The 22,889-nt window shown below is 39.1% G+C and overlaps 2 protein-coding genes and 1 long non-coding RNA gene across 12 annotated transcripts in view; 2 read left to right on the top strand and 1 right to left on the bottom strand.

Annotated features, from left to right (window-relative positions):
• Window positions 1–1,186: 1,186 nt before the first annotated feature.
• Window positions 1,187–22,745, bottom strand: AP3M1 (adaptor related protein complex 3 subunit mu 1). Of its 4 annotated transcripts, none has more exons than XM_086381939.1 (9): window positions 22,255–22,745; window positions 13,651–13,926; window positions 12,780–12,951; window positions 8,606–8,743; window positions 7,074–7,159; window positions 6,243–6,376; window positions 5,194–5,401; window positions 3,738–3,882; window positions 1,187–3,271 (listed from the first exon to the last, which is right to left on the bottom strand). In XM_086381939.1, exons 2-9 carry the CDS (start codon window positions 13,921–13,923, stop codon window positions 3,171–3,173), a joined length of 1,257 nt encoding a protein of 418 aa, XP_086238065.1. In that variant the 5' UTR covers window positions 13,924–13,926; window positions 22,255–22,745; the 3' UTR covers window positions 1,187–3,170. The 4 variants fall into 4 exon arrangements, with proteins under 4 accessions (XP_086238065.1, XP_086238062.1, XP_086238061.1 ...); XM_086381936.1 differs by having other exon boundaries at window positions 22,602–22,745; XM_086381935.1 differs by lacking the exon at window positions 22,255–22,745 and adding an exon at window positions 21,590–22,049.
• On the top strand, window positions 3,882–8,014 carry LOC147342893 (uncharacterized). Of its 2 annotated transcripts, XR_015156792.1 has the most exons (3): window positions 3,882–5,071; window positions 5,805–5,910; window positions 6,097–8,014. It is a non-coding gene; the product is annotated as an uncharacterized LOC147342893 (long non-coding RNA). The 2 variants fall into 2 exon arrangements; XR_015156791.1 differs by lacking the exon at window positions 3,882–5,071 and having other exon boundaries at window positions 5,421–5,910.
• The window catches only part of ADK (adenosine kinase), a 549,097-nt gene continuing 548,712 nt past the window's right edge, over window positions 22,505–22,889 (top strand). For all 6 annotated transcript variants that reach the window (XM_086381947.1, XM_086381942.1, XM_086381948.1 and 3 more), the window contains exon 1: window positions 22,505–22,590. In XM_086381947.1, coding sequence (XP_086238073.1) covers window positions 22,526–22,590 — 65 coding nt within the window. In that variant the 5' untranslated portion in view covers window positions 22,505–22,525. The remainder of the gene's footprint in view (window positions 22,591–22,889) is intronic.

Here is a 22,889-nt window from a genome sequence, read left to right as displayed (position 1 = left end):
TGAAGTGACCTAGCAGCAGCAACAGTAAGAGGAAAGCAGGCAGATGGTACAGACCATCCCCTGGTTGACGGAGTCTGTCTTAGAAGAGTCCAGCTCTCCGAGGAGGCCATCACTATCCCCTAAGAAGCTAAAGCTGTTACATGTGCAGGCATATTGCGAGTCTACATGTCATAGTCCAAAGTCCAGGGATCCAAACAGGGCTGTGAGGCAGAGATAGCTTTCCTCTTCCTGAGGAAGCTCAAAGAGTAGGAACAGGTTCTTAAGGTGGAGCTGGGACATCAGTATTTTTGATTGATTTTTTAGATCTAAATATCACTAAAGAGGGAGAATACCGCTGACTACATTTATCACTGCTTTAACTTAGAAAAGCTGCCGACTAGGGGAGGCAGATTCTGGGTATTCAACTCACAGGGAAATGCCCAAGGCTACTGAATTAGCTCAGCAGTATCTGGAAACAGTAGTCATGGCCTCATTTTTGCTACTCACCATATGTTCACTGGTGCGGCCTTCTTCCTGCATTATCATTATTCTCAAGTCAGATGACTCAAAGGACTACAGGATTGCTATCTTCCACGGATTCTTCTACAGTGGCACTTAAGGAAAACTCATCACATGAACTCCCTTTGAATAAAATGATGGTGACTCCTTTATGCAGAAAATAAGCTTTTGGGTTATACTCCCTTAAGAAGTTAGAACAAGAGTCTATCTGGAATTCTATGCTTGAAAAATACTTCATTACGATTAAGTATTCATGGATCTTAGTCATCAGCAGGTGGTGGTAGGGAGAGGAGCTCCATCACTTCTTGTTCAGTCTGTGGCTAGAAGGGTGAATCTTAGATACAGGGCTATTAACATAATCAGTCAAGAGAGGAGCATTTGGAAGTGTTCTGCTGCAACCCTCACACCTTGTGTGATGATGCCGAGTAAAATGGGATCATGGCTCAGCTGCTAAAGAATCCGCCTGCAATGTGGGAGACCTGGGTTTGATCCCTGGGTAGGGAAGATCCCCTGGAGAAGGGAAAGGCTACCCACTCCAGTACTCTGGCCTGGAGAATTCCATGGACTGTATACCATGGGGTTGCAAAGAGTCAGACACGACGGAGGGACTTTCATTTTCAGCCTGCTTGAACACTGAGGCATGCCTATCTGAGAATGCTCAATTAACAGTCAAGCTAAAAAAATCAACTTGTTGTTTTCATCTTTTTATTGACAGTGTAGCCAGAGCTAGAGAAAGGACTTACTGGATTCCATCAAATTAATAAATACAATAATTTAATTGCAAAAGGAAACAGTCTCCTTGGAAGTTTTAGCAGACATTACTAGAGGCAAGGGACTCTTGGCATACAATCTGCTGGGATATGGGAGGGTAGCAGAGAAAGAAAATTAGTCCATATATGGATGGTTGAGATGAGGGATTCTACAGAAAGAAAAGCAAATGTACCGATCGCTCTTTTGAGGTATGAACTCTGAAAAGGAAGACATTAAAAATGAAAAGCAACTGAACTGGGTAACCAACCTTATGCAAAGGGAATACACATTTGGCAAGATCTTAATTTTAGCTGCCAAGCTGATACTGGTTGTCCTAGAAATTGCAAAACGTGATGTTTCATATTAGATGAAAGGCAGGCTTGGTGCCATAGGCAGGCAGAGAACGCTGCTGTGCAGTGGGCTCCCTGCATCAGCACCAACCACCAGCCCTTGACAAGAATGGGGTGAGTGTAAGGGCTATTGTTAGCATATGGGAAAGGGAATTATAAGTTGAGAAGAACAAAACGAATGGAGTTACAGGGAGAAAACTAATAGCAAGAACAAGCACTTAGATCTTAACTTTCTCTATTCTTCACGTCTAATGAACCAAAATAAGTGGGCAAGGACTTCCAAGTCAGCCAAGTTAAATGATAACTGTGGGCTGACTTGCCAACCATAAAGATCAATACAGGTTTATGAGTGTTACTGAGGATTTTGTTTCTGCCTCATTTTATATGTACTTTCACCTACTTGGTCAGTAGAGTAGAGATATTTAAGTACTCCAGTGACAGTTTCAACAATAGTTTCAGAGAGGAATCTTTTGACTATAGCCTTGGGTAGCACTATGCAAAGGGAGTCCCCCTGAAAGCAAATAATGTAGGCAAATTGAAACCATTAAGAACAGGAAGAAAAAAAGATAAAAGATTAAAAAAAAAAAATAATTTGACAGTATTGAGGCAGGAACATTTTCTTCCTTTATCTGAACTAGGGCATGAGGGCTTTAGGCTAATTGGTTATAAGTCGTATTAGACAAGCTTTATAAAACATGAAGACAGCAAAGGTTCACTTAAGTTTCTCTTTTACTACGTTAGTTTGTTCAAAATCTCCAATGCTTGTGCTTGCAATAACTTCCTAAAAGCAGAAGTAGAAGTAGTGTTCCCTTTTATTACCTTAAAGCATTTGCCCCTTTGATACAAATGACTTCTACTGTGCTAACAGATGAACTAAGTGGCACAAAACTGAGCTTGTACTTACTGCAGCAAGGTCCCCATAAACCAAAATCAGCTTTACATAAAAATCTCATTTATAAAAAATACAATACCAAGTACAGTGAGAATGGAGCACGGAGCAGCAGTGCTCCCTGCCAGGGCCATGTGGAGTGGCTTTTGCTACAGTGCTTGCTTAATGGCACAAGTGAAAAGCTGAATAAGGCAAACACTCGAAGAGGCAGTTCTTTGTAAACTTCTTGGGTGGGAGGAATTATTCCTCTGTTGGGACAGATGATTGGGGATGGCTACGATCGAATATGACATTCCGCTCCACTTGATACATCACATTTCAGACTAAGACAGCGTCTGCTGGCTGAGACCAGTTCACTTGTTTTAGGGGAGAGGTTATCATTGTAGACTTCTGCCTTGACTGTTAAAATGTGCAGCCTCTAGCTGGTGCCTTCCTATGGAGGAAATCACCTCTAAAATTTTCCTAAGTGGCAAGGTACAAATAAGCTAAGTCATTCAGAAGTTTCCTTAGCTTAAAGTTCCTTAAGAACCCTACATCGATAACTAAGCAACTTTGTTAGCGGTGTGTGGCTTGACACAAATGCTCTAACTAGAATATGTATTCCCACCCAATTGGTACCTAATAGTAATACACTGTGATGACACCTGGAAAACAAATACATCTTCAGGAATTCTGGCCTCTTCTCATGTCCTCACTTGGAACTTTCCAGCTTTTGTGACGTATTTGACTCCTTTAAATGGCTTATATTTCTCCCCGTACATGTCCAAGCGGTTTACTTTTAAGCCTGTGTCAAAAAGAACACGGAAGGAAAGGCACAAATTACAATCCTGGTCACATCAACCAATACAATATTTGCTTACGAAACAGAATTTACTATACAGTAAATCTGACATTAGCCAGTGTCCGTTTCAAGATCTGGAAGCAATGTTCCTTCTAGCATTCACAGATTCAAGTACTAGGAGGGTATGATTTTAGTTCAGATTCCCATATGGACAAGCAATGTCTTTTAAGGATAATTCTACTCTGAGTATAAATGATTTCTTTCTTTGTGCTTGAATGAGGGTAGGGGTGAAGGGAAGGTATGTGAAATAAGGTGCTCTCCAAAATCACTCTCATAAATCAAGGAGAGTGAGAGGCATACTGGAGTTGTTGCTCTTTGTAGAGACGGGATGTCAGTTACTCTTCTAAGCTCCTAGCAGCTGACCTCAGCAAAACTCAGTTACCCTTACACACATCAGATTTCTCCTTACCTGAAATAGCAAGCTGTTGGATCTTGAACTGTATGTTGAGGCTTGGATTCTCTTCTGGCTTGGGTGCCCCAGACTGTAAATTTACCAGTCCTTTAAGACTGGGGAGCTTTTGTGGAGTGATTTTCCCCACATCCCACGTTAGTACCTTAAAAAGGAAAAAACCAAAAACATTCTGAACTATTTATTTTTTGGAACTATTTATTAAAGACAAATGTTCAAAGACAATAAACTTCTGTACAAAATAAAGCACAGTGTCTTGGAATAAGAGACCTGGGATTTCCACTGAGTTTTACCACTAGTTAGTTCTGTGACTCTGAATGGAGAGTGAAAAAAGAAGTAGGTGCATTTGCTGAGCATCTACTTTTGGATATAATACTCTGCTCAGCACTATTCACACGCTGTCTCAGAAGTCTATGATGTAAAACTCTGTCTAATTTTAACAAAGAAACTAAAGCTAGAGTCAGATGCATTGCTGAAGGTCACTTAGAGGAAAGGCTGGGATTTGAACCTAAGGCTATCTTGTATCAACACCCTTTCCACTATGCCATCTTTACTGTTTCTCTCTGGGCTTAAGTTTAGTTTTCTGTAAAATGAGAAGATGGGCCTAAATTAGTGCTTTTAAACTTTTAGTGATGGAACCCTTTGTTCAAATGAAATACTTATTTGAAGTTACTGAGTGAGGAAGCTCAGTAACAGATGAGAAAGTAAAGCTGTTACGGTTGAAGCTGGGGTGAAGGCCAGGGATCTGGAGCTCCTGCTTAATTTCTCAGCCCTGTGTGGTCTCTGGGGAGATTCTTTGACTCCTTAGGACTAGATTAGATGATCTTTAACATTCAATGATTTTATAGTTAAATAAAAAAAGACTTCACTTACTATGCAGCTCAATGACTCTACTGAGGAAAAGAATCATATTCTTTTACCCAAGCAGGAAGCAGAGAGAAAAATCATCTTTTACAGTTTCTCTGAACTCCCTCTGCTAGAGGCAAATGTATGGAGGGTGAGAAGGCAACTTTCCTAGTGAGCATCCTCTGTGGAAGAGTATGAAATAATGCTTTAAAATTAAAAAGGAAGAGAAAGGTCTTAACTTCTTAACAATTGATATGTTGTAATATCTATTAACCATTAATAGATTATTATATGCACATAATGCTTTTCTCTTTTTAAAAAGTTTTTACATCTTCCTCATTGAAGAGTGAGTGAACCTCTGGATTATCAATGGATAAGAAAAGGCAGACTCTGAAGGAAGAAGGAATGTCTCACTTTTCTGTTCATCGACTTAGCAGCAGATGCAGGATTCTCTCCTGTGGCAGAGCACAGCACAGTCTGCATTCTAGGTTGTTAAGAGCTTTAATTTCAACCAAGATATTAGACCCTTCCCTCTGTCCTCCCATGTCCCCAGATCACAAAATGAGGATTGCAGAAACACTTGCTCACTCCTGATTTTAGGTGACTGTACCTTGGTAACTGGATCAAATGTATAGCTGCCTTGTGTTGGTGTCAGGTTCATATTCAACACAACTTTTGGCATGTGAACTGTCACTGTGATTCCTTCAATAGTTTTCCCCATGTTCTGCTTTGGTCCAATTGTAATATCAAATCTACCACAAGAACTGTTCTCCTTGAAACTGATGCTATGTTTCACATACACTGGTATTGCCACTAGACTAAAAAGAGAAAGAAAGACACAACCACAAAAAACATATAATTAATAGTGTGAGCTGTGGAGGTGGCATGAAAACCCTAGTATACAATATCTAATACCTGCAGAACTGCAGGTTCAGTATCTGAGCCAGGGCAGTTGAATATAGCACAGTGTTGTGGAACCACTGTGCTAGAAATTATACAATTTCTGAGCAGTAAGTATACAAATCAAGATATAAAATTACAGCATCAACAATTGGCACAAACAGTCCTGGTTTCAAGAAATGAATTAAGATCCCAGAGAAAGATAATTTAGAATTACACAAACTAAATATATCAGTTTCTCTGTGGTAAGAGCCAAGAAAAAATTCCTCTGCTTTTAAGTTCTGTTTTGATGTTGTCCAAATACTTTCTGATGTTTTCAAGGGACAAACCAGCTACAACCCAGGATGCTAAATCATTCATTTAAACCTCAGTGCAGAGAAGAGTGACTTCAAGCCAGTTAGTTGAGGGATGTCCTGGAGAGCTACAGGTAAGTCTATGTCCTTCTATCAGCCATAATGTCCACAGATCATAGTAAGATTATGGCATGGGTTCATGGTTTCATCCAGGTTATGCATGGTCCCAAATGCTTGCTCTCAGGTATATATTTACTATTACTCTATACTCTTAAGATTCAAACCATACTAATTATATTTTCCACATGTATTTTCACCAGTTTGTTCTGGGTCTCCTGGTGAGCGATGGCTAAAGGGAGCAATGGTGAATTGAAGTAACCAACTGTTAGAATGAAACAGGGAAAAAGTGAGTTCTACACAGCACACTGATAGATGACAGAAGATTATGGTTGATGCAACAACATACTTTTGTGAGCTGACACGGTATGATATGAGTCGGAAGTTTCCATCTGGAGGAATAAATGACAAAACTCTTTCAGATTCCCAACGCTTGAACCGAATGCAGGGGTGGAAGCTGACATCATCCAGAAGCCTTGGATTCTGCCATGGAAAAGAGAAGACAACCATATTCATAAAGTGTAATGAACAGGACAACTCCAGTCAGATATATTATGAGATCTGAGAAATATGCTTCCTTAAGATAAAGCAGTCATGTAAGTTTATTATCATGACCATATCAACACAGTCTTATCGTTTCACAATGCTTTCAAGTGTACAAATATTTTATATACATTATTATTTGAATTTCAGTAATTCAATTCCAGTAATTCCCATGAGGTAGAAAATGTGAGTGGTTTCATTTCCACTTCAGAGATGAAAAAACTGAGGTTCAAAGAAAGCTCAAGGTCAGGGCAAGTTAGAGGCAGAGACAGCCTCAGAGCTCAGTTCTCTTTGTAGTTCTCAGTGGTGTAGCATGCTGAATCTAAAATGATGAAAGATCAATGCCTTTTCACATCAACAAAGCATATAACAATTCAGTAAAAGCTGCACCACAGATCTGCAGAAGCCAGCCAGACATTTAAGCTACTTCTAATATACTCAGAGGCAAAGCCCTCTCCGCAGCCTATCCATAAAGGCAGTGCTCATCATGTAAGCTACTGTCTTTGGAAGCTGTGCTAGGAATATTTCTTACATAATCCACTGCGATCTAAAAGAAACATGTATCAGTATTTATCATTTCATTTAGTACTTCATATATAGTAGGCATGAAGGAGTTACAAAACAGAAAAAAACTTACCATGAAAGAAAGGGAAAGGTCAGGCATTCCAGAGAGCTTAATGCAAGCATCAATGACCCCCTGAATTTCTGCAAAGACCGTAGATCCTAAAGGAATAATAAAGGTATCACTGGAATATGCATGTATTCTAGTAAAATAGCTCTACTTTACTAGAGCTATCACTATATATGAAGTAATGGAAATATCTCCCAGGTGTCAGACATACTGAAGCTTTGCACATCTATTAAAAGGTTATTGGACAGAGGATCCATTACACCAGTTCAGACAACTTCTTTACTGAGTGCCATGGCCTGTTCCTATCTCTGGTTGGAATATGATGATTCTAAGGAAAATGAAACCCATCCTTATCTTTATAGAGTTAGCCTCGTAAGACTGCTGGATGTGAAGTTAAAATACTTTTTTCCCACTGATTTTTAAAATTAAAAAAAATTATTCAATTTTTAAAGGTTATTTTCCATTTAGTTATTATAAACATTGGCTATATTCCCTGTGCTTTACAGATACTTGTGAGCCTATCTTACCCCAGCTGATTGTACCTCCCATTCTCCCACCCCTTTATTGCCCCACTCCACGCTGGTAAACACTAATCTGTCCTCTGTATCTGTGAGTCTGCTTTTTTTTTTGTTAAATTCATTCGTTTGTTGTATTTTTTTAGATTCCACATATAAGTGATATATAGTATTTATCTTTCTTTATCTGGCTTATTTCATTTAGCATAATGTTCTTCAAGTTCATCCATGTTGTGCAAATGGCAAAATTTCATTCTTTTTTATGCTGAGTAATTTTCCATTGTGTATATATACACATCTTCTTTATCCATTTATCTGTTGATGAACACTTAAGCTGCTTCCACATCTTGGCAACTGTAAATAATGTTGGTTTGAACATTTTTTTTCGAAGTTCAAATATTTTAAATAAAATTAGCCAAGTTTCTAATGAAATGTTAAGAAGTAGGAACCATTATTCTTTAACAGTAGAGCAACTGTTCCATACAATGGAATTTTTATAATAAGAATGAAACTCCCTGTAGAGATAGTGTCTGTAATTCACAGTAAGTCATTTTGACATACCAACTAGCTATGTGACCTTTAACAGATTATTTAACTCTTCTAAGTCTCAGTCTCCCCCACATAACATGTGAGAGCTGGACTAGATATTTTTAGTAAAATACTACGATTCTAATACAGTACTGTTCTTTAGTCTGGGGCCTTTACTAGAAGGACTGCACACAATGTGGTTGTAAAAGGTGTGGTGCGTAGTAGATACACATCACATATTAGGCTGGATGAATGGCAAGGTAAATAAATATACGGTAATTGGCTTAAAGTAAGCTGACTTACTCTCTGATTTACAAACGTTTGGCATTTCTCAACTAGTGGTTATGAAAATTGTATGTAACCTCTGGGCAAAATAAACAGATTTGAAAACGAATGCCTTTCCGGTAAATGATACTGCCAGGGGATATCAGTTTTCTATTCAGCTTATGTCACCTGAATGGTTTTTCCCCGATAAGAAAATACGCACACAATTACCTGATTTATCTATAATTGCATCTATTTCTTCAACCACATCAAAATAGGCTTCATTGTTTGTGTACTTTACTCCTGCGCGGCGCCATGGAATGTTGGACAGCTGCCCAGTGGGGAGTGTGTCCCCAACATTGCTACTGCCTAGAAATCAGAAAAACAGAAAGCAAAGCTAACAGATAAAATGGTCACCAGAAAAGCTATTAGCAGAAAAAAAACCTCAAATAGTTTAGCTGCTTGTTCAGTGTTTGGGTTTTTCTCCACTGAGTGTAAATGGTTTACAGAATTGTCAGAGACATATCCATACCAACATGATCAAATTTCTAGAAGACAGAAATCGGCCACCTGGTCCTGTGTGTGTCTGCCAAACCAGGTTAAATTCATTTACTTATCTTTTGCTTCCTGTGTGTTACAGTAACCTAACCTAATTCCAGTGGCTTAACAACAGAATCTCCTCCTGCTGCCAGTAATGAAAACAGGCTAGATGTTTCAAAACCCTTTGCTGATTAAATGTTTGTACTGAGAATGCAGAGTGATAAGTAGGCCATTTGGTATCCAGCTTAAATTATACATGAGATGCTGCCAAACAGGTCTCTCATGTGGAGAGTAACTGGATGTGGAGTAACTGGATGAAGAACATACTCTGGCCTTTTAACATTTTAAGGTCAGCACATTCATACGGCATACCCATATGTGATATGGAAAATATTCAAAGTCTGGCTAATTTCCTGGTAAACTGACATATATCTTAAAATAAGTCTGGTTGTCCAAAACATACACCCTTGAGCTGCGACACTTTAACATTCTGGTTAATTTACATTTCCAATTCAAAAGTAGTACATGTTTAACAACAACAATGACATGTGAAAAATTAAGAAAAGTTGCTAAAAACTATCTTCCTATTATAGAAATATAGCTACTATTAACATTTTGGTATATATATTTCTTCAAACATTTCCCTCTGGAGAAGGTAATGGCAACCCACTCCAGTGTTCTTGCCTGGAAAATTCCATGGACAGAGGAGCCTGGGGCCTGGTGGGTTACGGTCCATGGGTCGCAGAGAGTCAGACATGACTTAGCGACACACACACATACACACAATCTCCCTCAAAGCAGGTTGCATCTATTATTTTTCTTCTATTTTGATAATTTTGCTTTCTTTCTGATTTCACTTTAAAATATATAATTGACCCTTGAACAACACAGGGTGTAGGGGTGCTGATTCCTGTGCAGATGAAAATCCATATATGATTTTACAGTTGGCCTTCTCAAAACGTGGTTCTGCATTAACAGATTCAGCCAACTGCGTGGACTGTGTAGTACTATAACATGTATTTATTGAAAAAAATCTGGACTTAAGTGGACTCTTGCCGTTCAAACCCATGTTTGCTTGTAGTTGCAGTCCAATCACACATACAACTTTGTAGTGTGATTATGCCGATGAGCCTGTCTCCAACCCTGCTGCTTTCCAGAATTTTCTAAAAAATACTGCTTTAATCTTCCTTCTCAAAACCTTGAAATGCTATCCCACTGGTTTTATGATAAAAGCTAAATATTTAGCCTAGAATTCAAGGACTTCCTCAACTTAACTTTTTATTTCATGACTCAACTGAAAAACAGCTCTGCTTCTATTAAACAGGTTAACACAATTCAAGATTTTTCCACTGTGTGTTTTTTCTCATATGGTTCTATCTATGAAGAATGTTCTTATTCCTCCCCTCCCTTCCTAAATTCTTTTGATTCTCCAGGTCCCTGCCCTAGGACCACCCACTACAGTTCAAGAGAGATTACTTCACCCACTGAACCACTCTCTTGATCTTTATTGTGTATTATAAACTTTAAAATTTTTTTGGTGGGAATATTTATTTATACAAGCTGGAATCAAGATTGCTGGGAGAAATATCAATAACCTCAGATATGCAGATGACACCACCCTTATGGCAGAAAGTGAACAGGAACTAAAAAGCCTCTTGATGAAAGTGAAAATGGAGAGTGAAAAAGTTGGCTTAAAGCTCAGCATTCAGAAAATGAAGATCATGGCATCTGGTCCCATCACTTCATGGGAAATAGATGGGGAAACAGTGGAAACAGTGTCAGACTTTATTTTTTTAGGATTCCAAAATCACTGCAGATGGTGACTGCAGCCAAGAAATTAAAAGACGCTTACTCCTTGGAAGGAAAGTTATGACCAACCTAGATAGCATATTCAAAAGCAGAGACATTCATTGCTTTGCCAACAAAGGTCCGTCTAGTCAAGGCTATGGTTTTTCCTGTGGTCATGTATGGATGTGACAGTTGGACTGGGAAGAAAGCTGAGTGCCGAAGAATTGATGCTTTTGAACTGTGGTGTTGGAGAAGACTCTTGAGAGTCCCTTGGACTGCAAGGAGATCCAACCAGTCCATTCTAAAGGAGATCAGCCCTGGGATTTCTTTGGAGGGAATGATGCTGAAGCTGAAACTCCAGTACTTTGGCCACCTCATGCGAAGAGTTGACTCATTGGAAAAGACTCTGATGTTGGGAGGGATTGGGGGCAGGAGGAGAAGGGGACGACAGAGGATGAGATGGCTGGATGGCATCACTGACTTGATGGACGTGAGTCTGAGTGAACTCCGGGAGTTGGTGATGGACAGGGAGGCCTGGCGTGCTGCGATTCATGGGGTCGCAAAGAGTCGGACACGACTGAGCAACTGAACTGAACTGAACTTATTTATAATTATGGGCAACCTGTTATGGTTGTGTGTGTGTGTGTGTGTGTGTTTTCTTTCTTGGCAGTGCTGCATAGCTTGTGGGATCTTAGTTCTCCAACCACGGAATGAACCCAGGTCCCAGCAGTGAAAGCACCGACCCCTAACCACTGGCCCACCAAGGTATTCCACACCCCCTCTTTTTTTCATTTAACAGCACATGATGTGTACCCTCTAATGTCACGACACTGTCTACAAAGTTATGGAATTGTATTTCAGAATCTTACACTGTTATTTATATGTTTATTTTTTTCCCTCAGTTTCTCATCCAGAGTTTACATTTTAGGAGCAAAGAAATCTCGTCTTATCTTTCCTTAAATTTCTCCTGATACTTATTCTTGAGGATTAGGATGAATAATGGAAAGACCACATTCTTATAGACCTTGTTTACCCATTTTTTAGGTCAGTGCACTTGGAAAGGAGTTTGCAATGGTGGACAGTATACATGGAGTATATATGGAGTACATACATGGAGTGGCATATAACAGTTCATAGAAATTTTTCTCTAGAAGACTTTGATACTTTCAAAACAATATTGTCATCTGAATAGCTCTAATTTCTAGCTATACTTATGAACTAAAGCAAAATTAGAAGTTTGCAACACAAGTACAAGGCCCATAATGCATAAAATCTCACAAATACATTAATTTTCTCTCTTTAATACATCTTTTATATATGTAAAATAAAGACTTGAAGGAGGTAAGATATACTCTATGGTGCAGAGTCTTAAACTTTCTATACTCTAATAATTGTGTGGTATGCAGTGGTAAAGAATCCGCCTGCCAATGCAGGAGATGCAGGCAGCATGGGTTCAATTCCTGGGTTGGGAAGATCCCTTGGAGAAGGAAATGGCAACCCACTCCACTATTCTTGCTTGGTAAATCCCATGGACTGAGGAGACTAGAGGGCTACAGTCCATAAGGCTGCAGAGTTGGACGCAACTTAGCGACTGACACAGGGTAATGCCAGTTTTAAAATGCTACTTTTTAAATTTTATTTTTTGTTTTTTTCCCCAGCTTTACTGAGATATAATTGACATATAACACTGTATTAGTTTAAGGTATACAACATAATTATTTGGTATATATATATTACAAAGTGATTACTACAACAGTTAACAGCAGCCAGTACACTGGCTTATGGTTAACTGGGATAATTTATTCAGTGTTACTATTCAGTGTTAAACAATAGCAATAATATTGCTGTAGTCTTGAAGCAAAACTTATAACAAAAGAGTAATAACCAAAAACTCTTATCATTTAAGATATAGGTTCTTTTCATGAAAAGAAATATACTGATATATCCATTTTAACATTACCACTAACTATAATTCTGGCCAAAATGGACTACCTTAATAATCTGCCAGATCACAAGCAAAAATGAATTGTTTATGAAGTTTTAATGGCTCAGTTCCTAATAGACTGTTTTACCTTACCTGTAATAGAGTTGACGACAGAACGCAGAATTGTTGGTGGTTTAATCAATTCTTTCAAGATGTTAGATTCAGTAGCCAGTGGAAATCCATTGTCCAACATTTCTTCCAAGAGCTCATATACTATGACCACATTATCCTTAATTGCAGCCTCCGAACACTCACCAAAGTAGTCCTAATAAAATATACATAGTATTGCACGATGGAAGGCACGAAAAAGGTTTGCTAAATATTTTTTATTCTATTATAAAGGGTATATTTACAGTAGCATAATTCACTGTTTAAGATGTTGAAAATATGTAAACCAGAGGGAAAAAAGCCCTCTATAATTCTATATACTATATCAATATTTTCTTAATATTTTTAGATTGAACTGAATTCCTACTACAAATTATGCCAGAAAGTACACTGAAATGTTAAAACAGAATAAGAACTATAAACTTCATTTTCCCTGATTAGGTACTCCAAAAAACACAGATTAGTTTTAAACTACTGGTACATTAAACAAGATAAGAAAAAAAATAAAATTTAAGTAATGCAAGATTTCATAACCTATAAAAACTTTGGTGCCATTCAAAGAATTGCATGTCGAGGGCACTATTATTTCCTGATGACATAATTTATAATACATTAAAAAAAATACAGTTTCTGTGACCATGAGATTGTTCTGTTCTCATAAAATAGGGGCAGCCGTGTGTGCTACTTGTATGCCCTATTAAAAAGGTTTACATTTTATGAACATATGCTTAGTTAGAAAGAAGAGGGACAGAGAGAGAGGGAAACAGACTGTACATCAAAATTAAAGAATATAATTATGTCCCACCTCGAACTAACTTGAATAATCCAAATTCAAAAGACTTGATGAATAACCAACCTGAAAAGTGTCAGCAACTCGATGTAGGAACTCAATTACAAAGAGAGGTGGTACTTCAGTCTGTATGACAGAGACAAAGAAGAGCTTATCCCGGTAGATACTGATGAGGTAGTGGTGAGGTGTTGAAATAACAGGTGGTACATTTTCAACATCAGCAGCTTTCTCTTGAGCTTCAAAGAAATAATCACAGACAGACTGGCTCACAACGCTCTTCCAGTGCTTCTCTAGAAATATGTCACCGGAACAGTTTATGAGAAACAGACTGTGGATCATTTTCTGTGGGAGGAAAATGTTTAAATTTAGTATATATCAAAGAAAAGTATCTTCGTATTATCTGGACACCAAAACCAGACCAAGGCAATACAAGAAACTACAGACCAACATCTGTAGACAGACAATTGAAAATTAAAAATTTTCAATAAAATACTAGCAAACTGAATCTAGCAACATTTAAAAAGGTTATAATCCTGACCAAGTGGGATTTATTCGAGAATGCAAGGTTGGTTCAACATGTGAAAATCAATCAATATACAATTCTCATAAAATAAAAGACAAAAATACAATTATTTCAAGAGGTGCAGAGTATCATTTGACAAAATCCAACCACCTTTGAGATAAAAGCATTTAAACTAGCAACAGAAAGAAACTTCCTCAGCCTGATAATGAGCATCTGTGAAAATCCTATAGCTACCATTTAATGCTTAAAGACCAAAAGCTTTCCCTTAATATAAAGAACAAACAATACTCCATTTTCACTACTTCTTTTCAACATGGTACTGGAGGTTGTAGCCATGACAACTAAGCAAGAAAACGAAACACTGCAGCTATGTGCGGAAACAGTGTTGAGTTCTTCAAAAAGTTAAAGACAGAGTTACCAAATGACCCTACAATTGTACTCCTTTATACTCAAGAATGGAGAAGGAAATGGCAACCCACTCCAGTGTTCTTGCCTGGAGAATCCCAGGGATGTGGGAGCCTGGTGGGCTGCCGTCTATGGGGTCACAGAGTTGGACACGACTAAAGTGACTTAGCAGCAACATACTCAAGAAAACTGGAAACATATGCCCATACAAAAACTTTTACACAAATGGTTGTAGCAACATTATTTATAACAGCCAAAGAGTGGAAATAATTCAAATGTATATCAATTGATGAATGGATTCATTAACCAATTAATGGATAAATAATACTGATAAATATCTGAAATAAAATATTATTTAGCCATAAAAAAGAGTGATGTACCAGTGCATGCTACAACAGAATGGATCTTTAAACATTATGCTAACCAGATACAAAAGACCATAGATTGTATGATTCCATTTGTATGAAATGTCTAGAACAGGCAGATCTATAGAGACAAAGTAGATTAGCCATTGCCAGGGGTTGGGTAGAGGGAGAAGAATGGGGAATTACTGGTTTTGCATTTCTTTTTGAGGTGATAAAAATCTTCTGGAATTAGAAATGATGGTTGCACAACTTTGTGACTATACTAAAAGCTACTAAACTTCACATTTTTAGAATACTGTGCACTTTAGTTTTTAGTATTAAAAAAGATGAAGTGAAGTGAAGTTGCTCAGCCATATCCGACTCTTTGCGACCCCATGGACTGTAGCCTACCAGGCTTCTCCGTCCATGGGATTCTCCAGGCAAGAGTACTGGAGTGGGTTGCCACTTCCTTCTCCAGGGGATCTTCCCGACCCAGGGATCGAACCCAGGTCTCCAGCATTGTAGGCAGGTGCTTTACCCTCTGAGCCACCAGGGAAGCCCTTAAAAACTTACCTTAAAAAAGGTTAAGTTTTAATTTAAATTATTTCAATTAACACAAAGTATTCTTTAATACTCTGCAACACAGAAGTCTACCCCCAGGTGGATTGACAGAAATATGTACAAATGTACACAAAAAACATGCATAACAATATACTGTAGTAGTGAAGACTATTACTGGTTATTAATAGTAAATGGGAAAATAAATTAATATATTAAAATGAAACAGCAATGAAAATGAATGAATTATTGCTACATGAAACAAATATGGACAAATCTTACAAATACAATACTGAACAAAGCCAGACACAAAAGGATACATGCAGTATTTATATTAAGTTCTAGAACAGACAAAACTATAGTTAAGAAAAATCAAACGGTTTCTATTATGAAGGAGAATGCGGGTGGTGACTTAAGTGAGGCACAGGGTTGGCCTTCTAAGGTACTGGTAATGTTTATTTCTTGATCTAGATGATGGTTACAAGTTGTGTTCATTCTGTGTTAATTTTTTGGGTTTTTTGTTAAAAGCTTGAATACTTTTCTGAGTGTTAGTTATACTTCAAATAAAGAGTTTATTGTCCTTGTAATGTGGGAGACACTGGACAAATATCTAATTACGTTAACTCGCTTTCTTTTATATGAATAATATCAGTATCAATAACTTAGTCTTAGAGGTCCATTCATTCAAAATTACAGTGCTGAATGATAAATGTAGCCTAAGGAGAAAGAATGTAAAATCTATTAATATAGTTTCTAAGCATGAAGACAAACTGCAAAGAGGAAAGGAAGAGTTTTCAGAATGAATTCAATTCTATCGACAGGGAAAACGATGACAACCTGACCAGTTCTTTTCAGAGGAAGTCATTTACTTAATGAAAGCAGTTGACATTTAAAGACTTATCTGATAATTTTCTCTTCCCATGTGGTGCATGCTCAATAGTTACTAATTTAAATAATACTAATTAATAAGATGTGCTTTAGTAATTACTGTATTAATAAATATGGGTGCTGTTAATGGTTTAGGCTTCCTATTTATTAGAAAATGTTTCTTTGTTCAAATGCATCTCTACTTAGCCAAGTAGTCAACCTTGATTGAGTTGGCAGCAATAAACCCTGACAGCTAAGGCTTTGGACCTACTAAATTTTTCCAGATTAATACCCATACTCAGTCAACCCAGTCATGCCTGACTCTTTGCGACCCAATGGACTATAGTCTGTCAGTCTCCTCAATCCACAGGGTTTCCCAGGCAAGAATACTGGAGTGGGTAGCCATTTCCAGATAAATATCTGGAACCTGCTAAAATTTTCCACTTTATCTAGTCAGATGTCTTGTTTAGTAAGTTTGCTTTGTGTCAGTTTCCATTTGAGTGTTAAAATAGCACCACTGGGATACAGAGACTTACTATTCAGAACCTACTGATTTTTAACTATTACCTCTGCTCTCTGATATGTTAAAAAAAAAAAAGGAACAGGGCTATCCAGAAATAAGATCTGCGATTAAAGTTGCATTATATACCTTTTGTGGAATAAAATTTTCACCTGAAATATAAAGTACGGATTAAAGTGGAACTTTTGTAATGAACGCAATGAGACCCAGGCTTGAGGACTTCAGGCGAGCCATCTATGGAATATAGCATCTTTCACAATAACTAATTTTCAGCTTCAAAGTGTTTTACTCATTAAAGATGAATGAATTAATAATATCTAAAACTGAATACTTACTGTGGGCCAGGCACTATCCTAGGCACTTTACTTACATTATCTTCTTTAATCCTCATAATCAACGCTATAAATACTTATCCCCATTTTTCAGATTAGACAAGAATGTCTGGAAATGATAATTATGATAATTATCTAAGGTCATATAGTAAGTATCAGAGCTAGGATTCAAACCCACATCCAGTTGAATCTTGAGCTCCTGTTCTTACTTGCCTCCCAGAAGCTAATTATCATGAACACACTCTACTGCAGTAGTGTCCAGTAATATTTCCTGTACTGATGGCCATGTTCTCTACTTCTGCTGTCTCATATAGCAGCCACTGGTCACATGTGAACACTTGAAATGTGGCTAATGCAACTGATGTACTGAAGTTTTAATTTTAATCAAATTTAAATAACTACACGGAGCTAATGGTTATCATATTGGACTGGACAGCAAATGTGCTGTTTGAACTTAAAATTTAAGAGAATGAGTTGAAGGATATGTTTCTTGTTTAGTTAGAAGCCAAATGTATTCTAATAAATTACGTACAGCAGACATTATGTTTGAGAGAGCTGACAGTTATCTTCACCTATTTATCCTAAAGAAAGTATAGTTCGCATGGATCTTTGCTACTTTACTCTTACAATATACCCTAAAAAAGCTGCTGTTGAATAAGTGACTTCGTAGTTTCTTTATTTGAAGGGCCAATTCCTACTTGTCGTCTTAAGCTGGTGAAAAATTCTTTCCAGGAAAAGTTTCCACCAAAGCTGTTTTTATTGGCACCGTCCAGGTCTCAGAAGAATAGAGTAAGTCAAACCACCATCTGGATTTACTGCTGTTGTCCTGAGCGCTGAGATGGAAGCATAGTACCTGCAGCTTTCAAAGTGCGCAGCTTTAAAACCGATCTTAACCTTCTACTATAGGGAAAGAGAGCTTATTTCTTCTATCCATATTAAGACCAAGGGCCTAGTGCAAAAAACAAATACTGCATGCAGCTGTGTAAATTAAGGTGTTTCTTTAGCTACTTACCCTTTGAGTAGCCGCAGTTACTTCTTCCATTATTTTAATAAACTTTCTGGGAAAGCTACCACAACTATCCTTTTGTTCCAGTGACTTCAGAGTCAGAAAACAGAATTCTCCCAGCTTATATTAAAGCCACTTAAGAAACTGTGTTTAGAGGCAGTTCCATCAGAGCTTCAGTTGCAGCTTAAATATTTCATAAACCCTCTTTACTGAATGTTGAACACATGCAGCCTGATGACTCACAAACAATGCAATCACAATAGTCAAAATACCCTTGGAAGAGAGTGACTAAAAAAGAAAATGTATTCCTTCTGTATATAACAGAATGGAGGCACAGAAGGGCGTGTATCTAAGGTGAGAGAATGAAACCAGAAAATATTTTAGTCATTCTGATTTTTAACCAATATTCTGACCATTGTTCATTCAACAAAGTTTTGTATGTTTTCTATATTAAGCAATGGGGATACAAGTTGAACAAAACAGAGTCTCTGAACTCAAAGCATTTAGAGTTCAGCAAAGAAAACAAACAATTTAATACAGTAAGATAACAGGGGAAATACTGTGCTATAAAAATCCACAAGGCTTCAAGGTGAGAAAGAACATAAGATAAAGAAACCCAGTACAAATTTAGCAACTTCAGAAGGTGGATGGCGGTGGTGAGATAAAAATGGAGAAAAGCAGATATTGGTTCACTTTGTCCCCAGTGCAATGCAAAAAGTCATTTTTTAAATGGTTTTATGCAAGGGATTCATGTAATCCAATTTATAGTTTTAAGAAAGATCGCACTATAGAAATTGGATAATTGGGCAATTGAATATTGTGACATTAGCTGAGAGATGACTTATGTGGGGGCCTATCTAGAGTGCTGACAATACAGATGAAGCAAAATGAAAAGGTAAGAGAAACATTTAGGGTTGAGCAAAGTTTTGGGGGTAGAGACGGGGCAGGGGACATGAGAGGGAAAAGGAATTTAGTTCTGGTCCTATATAATCTGACCCAATTCTGGATATATTTGACCCCAATGGATATATTCAAAACACCACTGTATACAGAGGTCTGGTGCTTCAGAGGGAAGCCAAACTGGAGATAGATTTGTGAGTACTGTAACCATGATTTTTTATTAATGGAAATTATAACAAAAGGAGAGTAAAACTGCAAAGAGAGAACGTATATAGTAGAAGAGAACCTATAGAAGGAACTTCAACATTTGAGAAGCATATGGATCAAGTCAGCCTACAAAAAGAATGAGAAAATGTGGCTGAAGATGGATAAGAAAAAAAAAAGGGAGCAGAGTTTTTTAAGTAACTAGAGTATGTCAGTCAGTGTGTTTCCAGAACAATGGAGTGGTAAACACTTTAAATGGCACAAAGAGGTCAAGCTATAAGAGAAACTTAAAATATCTGTTATTTTACAGTGTTCCTCAACTTTCTTTTCATTATTGCATCTGAAGAGGCCTTTTCAGAGCCCCATTCATTCATACCCCTCCTCCATAAAATTATTAAAATCACAGAATATTTCTGTATATCTCTTTATGTACCATATCTGTGCTTTATACATAGAAAGTATGATTTTTTTTTCCTCATAAGAAGCAAATTTTGTCCCTGATGAGAATGTACAATTTAGAGGCTATTGGTGATCTCAGTGAAAGAAGTTTCACTGTAGCTCAGTGGAATGCTGGCAAAAAGATATACTACAGTGGGCTGAGAAGGACATAGCAAGAAGTGGGAAAAACAGAGATAAGAAGACTAGATGATACAGTCAAGAACTATAGCTGTGAAGGAGAAGGCAAGAAAATAAAGGGGAATAGTTCATAAAGTTAAGGAAGGATATTTTTAAATGCTAAAGGAAAAATGTAAGTAGAAGGGAGGCTGATGATGGGAGAGCGGGAATAAGTTAAAAAAAAAAGAAAAAGAGGACTCTGAGAAGCTAGGGGAGGATGGCACTGGGAAACTTGGTGAAAGCATGTGTCTTTCCTAAGGAGAAGGGGCACTTTTCCCTCTTTAAACAGAAGGAAAGCAGATTTGTATACCTGGTTGCAAGATGATGGCTTCTATTTTTTCTGTGCAAGAGGAGAGAAGGTCATTTGTTGAGAAAGTGAATTTCTCCTCTCTACAAATACCATTTGTTGTGTGTGAATTAAAATATTACTGAGCTACTTAAATATATCTAGTCTGCAGGGAACTCCAATAGTCTAGTATGTTGACTATTTAGAAAAACAGTCAACATAATTGTAAAATTACGTAAAACTTGTAAAATCCTAAGATTCAGTAAGAAAAGCTAATCTTGTTGCCAAGAGAGCTTCCCAACTAAAGGCATATTAGGATTCCAATAATTTTTCTCTCATCTCAATCCTCTACTTTTCCTATGGTTCAACTGAAAGTGTCCTCTGTCCTTTCCAACAGTAATCCTTTCACTCTAATTCTGATCCCATCCCCTCTCCTCTCTTCCAAGGTCTTCTTCTTTCTTCAATCTTTAATCTTGTACATGAGTTACTTGCTCATAAAGTGCCTTGTATCCTTTAAAGCAAACCCCAAACCTTTTAGGGAGCTTGCAAACAATTTTTCTCTTCATGCACCACATGAAGAAGCATTAGTCTACACTTGCAGTCTCTCCTCTCAATAACTGACTCTTATTAAAGCAGTTCTTGCAAATGACCCAATGACTTCTTAATCATCAACTCCAACAACCTATTCTCAGACTTCAACTTCCTCCTTTGATCTTTGCAGCATTTCATGTCACTGTTAAGTGTCTGCCAAACAAAACAAACACTTATTACCAAAATTAGATGAAACTTCACCTGTTTTGGTTTTCACCTGGAAAGTTTTTTTTCAACCTTTCATCTCCATCTAAACTACTGTCTCAAAATGGATATAGCCCAAGTCCTACAAAATTCCTCCTTTCTCACGTGTTGTTGTTTAGTCGCTAAGTCGTGTCCGACTCTTTTGAGACCTCATGGAATTGTAGCCCACCAGCCTCCTCTGTCCGTGGGATTTCTCAGGCAAGAATAATGGTGGGGTGCCATTTCTTCCTAATCCAGGGATCGAACCCAGGTCTCCATCATTGACAGGCAGATTCTTTACCACTGAGCCACTTGGGAAACCCTTCTCAGGAAGACTACTAATTTGAAACAAGTATCAACAAGTCTTCCCTGTAGCTCAAAGAGTTAAGAGTTCTCCTGCAATGCAGGAGACCATGGTTCGATTCCTGGATCAGGAAGATCCTCCGGAGAAGGGAATGGCAATCCACTCCAGTATTCTTGCCTGGAAAATCCCATGGACAGAGGAGACTGGCGGGGTCCGTGGGGTCGCAAAGAGTCGGACACGACTGAGTAACTACTACTACGCTATCAACTTCTTAATTGAGCTCCAACTTCAATCCAAATCCAACTGTCACCTCCTCAGTTTAAATTCCTATTAACTCATTTTTGAAGAACTGCAACACCCTTCTCACCGTATTCACCGAGGCTCATCCAGGTGCCACCCTCTAACAGGACGCCCGCTCGCGTCAGTTAGGGATTTTGTCCTCCAAAGTAGAAGCCTGGGGTTGAGGTCCGAGTTGTCGGTACTCCAGCTCTCCGTGCGTGACAAGACCTTTTTGCCGCGCCGAAGCACGACAAGCGACCCCAATGAGCCTGAACCTCTTGAGCTTGAGGCCTGAGAACACTGGGCTGTAGGTGTACCGTTCCCTTCCGGCCTAGCTGGCAAGAAAGACCGGAAGGCCGGGAGGAAGGCGCGGCTCCGGTCCACAGCACCGGAGGCGCTTCCACACCCCTGGCTGGAAGCGGAGGTCTAACTAGTCAGTCTACTTCCCAGCTTTCGTGATGTCCCCTGTCCGTAGACCACCCCCCCTCCCCCGCCCCTCACACTCACCCCGGCTCCTGGGCCTGTCAGTGATTAGACGCGGGGTCCTCTCCGGACCGAAGCTGAGACAGCTGAGAAAGCCGTGAGGACCCTGCAGTTGGGATGCCCAGTAGATTGCCTGACTAACAGCGTCAATATAACCAATAGTTTTAGGAAGAGTAAACGAGCGGGAAGACGCTGAATGAGAAGACGTCTTTTGAATTTTAGGATATCATCTTCTGAATCATCCAGGTCTAGAAGAATGAGAGCTTTCACCTCTTTTGGACTCAGGCGCTCATCTGCAGCCTAAACCAGTCTGGGGTGTCCCTGGAGTCGAGCGCGCGGGGTCTGGAAGAGCTGTGTACTAGCCAATGGGTAAGGCCAAGAGGTAGGGCCAAAAGACTAGGGCTGGGAGAGGCACAAACTGGGAGGAGCCAAAGGGGGCGGGGTTTAGTGACAAGGAGGCGGTGATGCGGCGAGGGGGCGGGGAGAGGGAGCCGAAGGGGTGGGGCGAGCCCCGGAGCGTAAGTGAGGTGGGAGCGCGAAGATGGCAGCGGCAGAGGAGGAGCCAAAGCCCAAAAAGCTGAAGGTGGAAGAGCCTCCGGCGCTGAGGTGAGCCCTACCTGACATAGGGTGGAGGGCCACGAGCTGCCGCTAGCCAGGGGCCACGTAGGGTTGCGCGACCGAGGCGCTGGGTGGTAACCTCAACCCCCGGTATGGGGCCAACGCACGGGACGGGTAGCTCTGGTAGTTGCCCGCCTGGCTGCGACCCTTTGCCCGCTGTCCGCCCAGTTTGGCCCAGTCGCCTCAGGCTCCGGAGACGCTCCGCCGCCCTTGACCAATCAGAGCGCCGGCCGGGGTGCGGAGCCGGCTTTGGGTAGGCTGCGGGCGCCACGTGGGAGCCCGCCCCC

This window comes from Bos grunniens, chromosome 28 (genome assembly GCF_055505025.1).
Source record: "Bos grunniens cultivar Pamir isolate PY7600 chromosome 28, Bosgru_T2T1.0, whole genome shotgun sequence".
Classification (NCBI taxonomy): Eukaryota; Metazoa; Chordata; class Mammalia; order Artiodactyla; family Bovidae; genus Bos; species Bos grunniens.
This window is presented reverse-complemented; position numbering and strand designations above follow the sequence as displayed.

Excerpts from the sequence above, each read along its gene's own strand:
- AP3M1 (XM_086381939.1), bottom strand. The coding sequence starts at position 13,923 with ATGATCCACAGTCTGTTTCTCATAAACTGTTCCGGTGACATATTTCTA. Across the intron at positions 3,883-5,193 it reads CATTTGATCCAGTTACCAAG|GTACTAACGTGGGATGTGGG; the intron begins GTACAGTCACCT and ends TTCCTTTTTAAG. Across the intron at positions 3,272-3,737 it reads CCAACAGCTTGCTATTTCAG|GCTTAAAAGTAAACCGCTTG; the intron begins GTAAGGAGAAAT and ends TTTTTGACACAG.